This window comes from Nicotiana tomentosiformis, chromosome 5 (genome assembly GCF_000390325.3).
Source record: "Nicotiana tomentosiformis chromosome 5, ASM39032v3, whole genome shotgun sequence".
In the NCBI taxonomy this organism is placed as follows: domain Eukaryota; kingdom Viridiplantae; phylum Streptophyta; class Magnoliopsida; order Solanales; family Solanaceae; genus Nicotiana; species Nicotiana tomentosiformis.
Window position 1 is genome coordinate 10,748,712 of NC_090816.1, and position 6,300 is coordinate 10,755,011.

Consider the following 6,300-nt stretch of genomic DNA (forward strand, 5'->3'; position numbering starts at 1 on the left):
AAGAGTAAAGAAAACTCCCTATGGCTCCTTGGACATCTCTGTATCCCCAGAAATGTCACCGCCCTCAGTCTCATCCAATTGAATCTCATCATCCTCAACTCTTGGTGTGACTGGGTTGGTGAATATTTGGCACACTGCCTCAGCAGTGTCGGCAGCAGAGTCTGACTCCTCAGACTGGCTAGCTGGTACCACCGGTGCTGATAGTGCTACAGGGTCTGGGCCTGAAGGGTGTGGGTCAATCCACATGTCAAAGGGGATATCTCCGGTTGTAGAAAGCTTAGTCACCTGTCTTCGGAGCTTGTCTACTGAATTCTTGCTGGCCTGGGACTTCCTCATCTTCTGTGCTTCTTTTTCCAGCTCTTCAATCACTGACCCGTGTTGTACCAAGGTAGCCATGATGGTGTTCTGGTTCTCTAGGATCTTCTTCCATGTCTCATCAACTGTCGAGGGAAACTGAGGTACTTGAATAGTAGACTGTGCTGCAGCAGTACTGGATAAGTCAGACAACTTCGCATTTGTTGTCTGCATCCAGTTGTTGAGGCTCGCCAATGTCTAGGAGACTCACTGCGTAGAAAGTGGAGCAGTGTGCATGGGCACCGGCTTCAAAGCCTAGGTGAAAATTATGGCAGGAGCTGCATTAGGGACTGAAGATGATGGTGGAGGCATAGCTGCGGCACTAGAGGAAGGCTCAGCCGTGGTGGATGGATCATCAACTGCCTCCGCAACTACCACAGCTGGCTCATAAGACTGGTATGTGGTGGTAGACGGTTGACCTTTTTCTCTTTGGGTTGTTCACATCCATAAGTAACACTACGAAAAAATGGGTAAATTGCGGAGGTTAAAATTGCAGTTTGCGGAGTTTAGAAACCTCCGCTATTTGTTGTCATGGCGGTTGAGCAGGCCCTCGCAGTAAGCATCGCCACTATTAATTTGCGACAGATAAATACGGGGATTTCCCGAACTGCCGTGATAGCAAATAGCGGAGGTTTCTAAACTCCACAAATTACAATTTTAACCTCCGCAATTTCATGAGCGAAAATAGATTTTTATTTTTAAAATTTAATTATTTTTCTTTTGAGTGTAGGGGTTGTAAACCCCCGCAATTTCTTATGTGTACACCATCAGGATCTGTTCAATTTTTTTTGTGGGGGGGGGGGGTATCCCCATCTATTTTTAAATATATTATAAAATTAATTTTTTATCATCAATTTACCATACTTTTTCCCTAATATCAATTGAAATATTTATGCTTAAACCAAAACATTAAAATTAAGAAACATCAACATTTCATTAACCGTGAAAAATACTATGACAGAGTAGTATCATATGTCATCAAGCTAAATTAGAACATAGTTAACCATCTATATTAGTCAAGCTATTACATTGTCCTAATACATCCACTTCAATTAAAATGAATCTCAATGGTTGTCACTGGGATTACTAGCGCCAGAAGATCTTGCATTCGCTGGTGAAACGAGTCTACTAGCTGCATCACTTGGCTGAAGCAAAAAGTACAAGAAAATACAACTATTAAGAGGAGTATCAGGAAACAAGTCATTGAGATAAAATAAAATTATCTCAATGAGAAATAAAATACACTTTGCCACTTGGAGATATTACTTGAAGTTCCATTGAGTCTTCTTGTGCCAAAGACATTACTTATGAGAATTCTGTCATGGATCATACTGTGGAATTCTATTTTAGGATTTTGTCATGTAACTACTCTACATTAGGATTATATGCAAGTTCTTTCTACTTGTGTATGACATGTTTAGAGTAGTATGTGTGTTTATTTACACAACTGCAAACTTTAAATCCTGGTATAAAACATATTAATATCCTTCCCTTTTCTCTGTTTTTGCTTGTCTCACTTCCTCCTTCCCTTCAGATATCTTATTTTTCAGCCACCTCAATGCTTAAAAGTTATTTCTTATATTTTAATTGAAACATCATCCATTGCACCTGGTTATAGAGTTTTGTGGTTACAGATAGTTGTCTGTAGGTCACAAAGAGTAGCTGTAAAAGCAGCATGCTGGTAATGCCTGCTAAAACTGAGCCAACAATCTACTTACATATTCATTGTGGTACTCCAGCTTGTTAGGTGTAAAAGGATAGACAAATTATAGATTTTTCATAGTGACTATGGAGTCCCAAAACTCCATAGTCACACTAGTTATCATAGTGACTCTAGCACTTCACAAATAAAAAATAAAATTGCACAATACACCAAAAATAAAAGAACTTAGCATTTACCATTGTAGGAGGAGAAGCAAAAATCCCAGCAAATTGTTCTGGTATTCGCCCTTCCTTCATTATCATGTATGCTTTGAGAGTATTCATCAATTGATTGTACTTCTCTTAGCATTCAGAAGAAGAACATCCAATATTATTACTCATAATTCTAATATTACCAAGACGAAGATTTGTCTCTCTGAAAGTATTACTTGGAGTAGCTCCTAATCCCAAACATCTCACCCTTTCAGGATGCTCTTTGCCTAGAACCTTAACAATAACATCATTTGGAGAAATTTCAGACTCATCCATTGTACTTTCACTCACTGCTAGCTCAATTGTTTCCTAAACAAGATACACATCAAAAAAATCTGAGCCAACATTATAAATTGGTTATTACTACATGGCATATGTTCTCATGAGAATCATTAATGTTACACAATCAATCCAAGGTCTCAAAGTACAAATGTCTGGTTATGTTTTGCTAGTAGATAAGCTCTATTACTTATAATTTTAAAATTTAAGAATGTCATGTTAAGTTTTCTAGAGCATCAGTAGTTGACAAAGATGGGTATATGCACTTGTTTTATCATCCTCTTTAAGGTCCAACACTTTCTAACCTTCTCTAAGTAGGTTTAAATCATTAGAACAAATCATAGAACATTGTAACAACTTTCAGAACAACTTTTAGCAAGTATGCACATAGATAGGACCTTAGTTCATTGAACCCTTATGCTAACGACCATACTAAGAGTTTCCAAAAAGCATACCAATCAACTAGATTAACAGAGATATCAACATGACCATGAGGGAAAATTTTATTTTTTATTTAAGCCTAATGGGGATGATATCTAAACATGATAATACACAGTATATCATGCTTCGAATAATCATAACCAAACACTACTCAGATTCATGAATGAGGTTTACCCAAACAGTGTTGTTAAATAGTCATGAATAACAAGTAAAGACATTCATTTTTCCGTTGGCCAAGACAGGGCAAACAAACCACAACAAGTTACCATTTGGACATGCAAGCAAGTTCACTAGCAAGTTATGCCAACAAAGTTCACCATATGATTCCTTTTATTCTAGTTTTCATGATTAGTCACACATAGATCATTCTATCTTAGCTCTTCAGAGCAATATAGTATCATGAACAAGACTGCCGACTAGAGTCATTTAGGCAAAGAAGTCAACATGAGAACATGAACAGAATCATCACTGAGAGTCAGTCAATAGACTAGACCAAAACATCATGACATTAAAGGTTGAAACAAACATAATGATGCAGGTGTAATGGTCTTATATTGTAACTTACACATATTTCTTTTGCCTCATCATTTACATATGATCCATCCTTTTTCGTATGTGTAGCAAGATAAAGTTGTGCTCGCCCAGGCTTTCTCTCTGTCTCAGCCATCTATGTATGAAAACAAAAATAAGTCAGAATAGTTTAATTAAAGAAAAATAAATAGATAAAATATATAAAATTTAAATAGTAAAGTAAGGTAAATAATGTGACATCTTTCACCATTTCAGCCCTTCTTCTAGAATTAGGTTTGGAGCCACCGGTGTGTGGAACTGTTTGTTTCTTCCGATTTTCAGCATTTCTTTTACACATGTTCTAACAATAAGATACATTTCAGTCAATTATATTAATGAATAATCATATTTTTATGCATTTCAATGTGACGTTTCAGAAAAATATCTGAGTTTCTTCTTTATAACGGTAGTTCACAAAGGAAGTCCATCGATCCCGATTAATACCTACCGGAACATTATCCATAATCTCATCTTTGGTTTTAAGTGAGTCTTTAAACTCATACCACAACTTCTGCCTACTTGCAACCCACTTCTTTGCAATAGAGTGATAAACACATTCTTGTGCAACTTCCTCAATGGTCATAAAACAGAATTGAGGCTTCAAAAATAAATTTTGGTTAGTTTATATTTTATATACAAATATAAAAATAAAAAACAAAATAGAGATATAGTTATGAAGATATAGAGCTTATACCTTTATAATGTTATTAAAGCAGCCGTTAAAGTATGACTTAGGCATATCCGACCATTTATCAAAGCTAATTGAAAGTATGGTACAGTCAGTTGCAAAAAGGCCACATACGCCTGCAAGAATGCCTTGTGCTTCGCCAATCGGATCCAAGCAATCAAACTCCACCACAACACGTTCTCCCTGAGGTAAACTTAATGCTTCTCTAGTCTTCAATTTGAGCCTTTTGGTATCTCCATATGAATCTTTAATAAATAAAAATAAAAGCAAAAATGTGAAGGTAAGAGATATGGTATAGAGAGGTCTGAATAATTCATTATATTGAAAGATACTATTACTGTGAAACTAAGAATAACTTGACCATATGAAACAAGCGATTTAAGAATATAAAAATTGCATCATAGAATATAAAAAAGCAAGACTTTTACTGATAATTGTCATATGAACAAGCAGTTCAAGAATATAAGAAGATGAAGGTAACATCTTCAAGTTCAAATATAAACAACTTGATTGAAGACCTAGAAGAACTCCATATTCTCCAGATCATTTAGAAAGATTGCCAGATAGGAAACATACAAGAAACAGGAAGTACGGGTAATATTAGATAGCAAAACTGAAATCAATCCACAATACACTAATCAAAAGATACATCAATTTTTAAAGTAACCTAGTCCTAGCTTGAATCTAGCAAATAGTAACAGCCACACATAGGAGCAGATAGGTGAAGCAGCAACAGATGTACAACAGTCCACGGCAACAAAGATTTCAGAGTCAGAAATCACCAGAAATATCAGACAAAATTCAACAGATAGCCAAGAGCCACAATTAGACAAATTTCCACAATTAGACTCTAAAGTCCTATACAACAACGAAAGGATAATGATTACCTATTCCATTGACAGTCCAATGATGTAAAGACTCACGTTTAGCTTTAATAAATTACCAGTAAAATCTTTAATTAGACACACATAAGACAAAAAGTATATTATTTCTATTGATATGCATTTTCAAATGATCAGTAAATTTACTATTCTCAATTATGATACTGTAGTATATCTCTGTTAGGTGTTTAACATGTCCAACAAAGCAAAAGGGGAGGAGAAACCAAGATAAGTGAGAGGCAACAGATAAGAAGAGAAACAACAAGTGAAAATTTTGGAATTCCAAACAAAGTCCAAGATTCTTAACAATCAAGTCTGTCAAATTTTGTTTTTCAGTTTATTTATTCCCTCTTCCTAAATTGTAAATTTCTCAGAATTCTTGATTTTTCTTTTTTTTTTTCCTTTGCTCAATTGCTTGTGAAATGTCAGCTCTGTTTGTTTGTTGCTAATTTCTTACACATTAGATACGTATTAGGTTTAATTTAGAATAGCAAAATTGAACTCAAAATTTTGATTTTGACCCCAAATTCTACCTTCCTAATAGCAAATTCACGTAAATCTTGGTTGGTTTCATTTAGAATAGTAAACCCAAAAGCACAAAGAAACAAAAGCCCACAAAAATTTCTGTAGAGAGATCGACCATTAAACCCAAAATCACAAAGAAAGTAAGGAAAAGGCACACAAAACTTCATACAGAACAACCAAAATACATACAAAAATTCAAAATTAATAGAAAACTCATATGAGGGAAAATAAGGAAAGAAAGAGAAAAATCAATCCTGGAAGGTATAAAAGAGGTGGTGATTGTTGTTGTGAGGTGGAAGTTAGAAGAAAAGAGATTTGGATATTATCTCTTCCAATCAAGCGATTGTTGTTGTGAGGAAAACAAAGTTAGAAGAAGAAGAAGACAGTGTCTTTGTTGTTGTGAGGTAGAAGTTTCTAGGGCAAAAAGATTGGGGGAAAATGGAGGGAGTGTGAAATAAATTACCCGCTATTATTTAGGGTTGCGGATATTTTAGAACCTCGTATATTGTATAATTTTGTGGGACTAATATATTGCCGCAAAATTATGCAAATTTCGGAGGTTACTTATACCCTCCACAAATAAACCTCCATAATTTACCCATTTTTTGTAGTGTAAGTACCATGAGAAAGGCTTCTTCGGCCTCACCT

The 6,300-nt window shown here is 35.3% G+C and overlaps 1 protein-coding gene across 4 annotated transcripts; it reads right to left on the reverse strand.

The window, feature by feature from the left end:
* Positions 1 to 1,263: 1,263 nt before the first annotated feature.
* Positions 1,264 to 6,035, reverse strand: LOC104114107 (uncharacterized). Of its 4 annotated transcripts, none has more exons than XM_070201986.1 (7): positions 5,134 to 6,035; positions 4,253 to 4,491; positions 3,943 to 4,156; positions 3,767 to 3,858; positions 3,554 to 3,655; positions 2,254 to 2,352; positions 1,264 to 1,499 (listed from the first exon to the last, which is right to left on the reverse strand). In XM_070201986.1, exons 2-7 carry the CDS (start codon positions 4,295 to 4,297, stop codon positions 1,419 to 1,421), a joined length of 633 nt encoding a protein of 210 aa, XP_070058087.1. In that variant the 5' UTR covers positions 4,298 to 4,491; positions 5,134 to 6,035; the 3' UTR covers positions 1,264 to 1,418. The 4 variants fall into 4 exon arrangements, 2 of the variants coding, with proteins under 2 accessions (XP_070058087.1, XP_070058088.1); XR_011415910.1 differs by having other exon boundaries at positions 1,483 to 1,499; positions 2,254 to 2,577; XR_011415911.1 differs by having other exon boundaries at positions 1,483 to 1,499; positions 2,254 to 2,577; positions 4,361 to 4,491; positions 5,134 to 6,034.
* Positions 6,036 to 6,300: the final 265 nt, after the last annotated feature.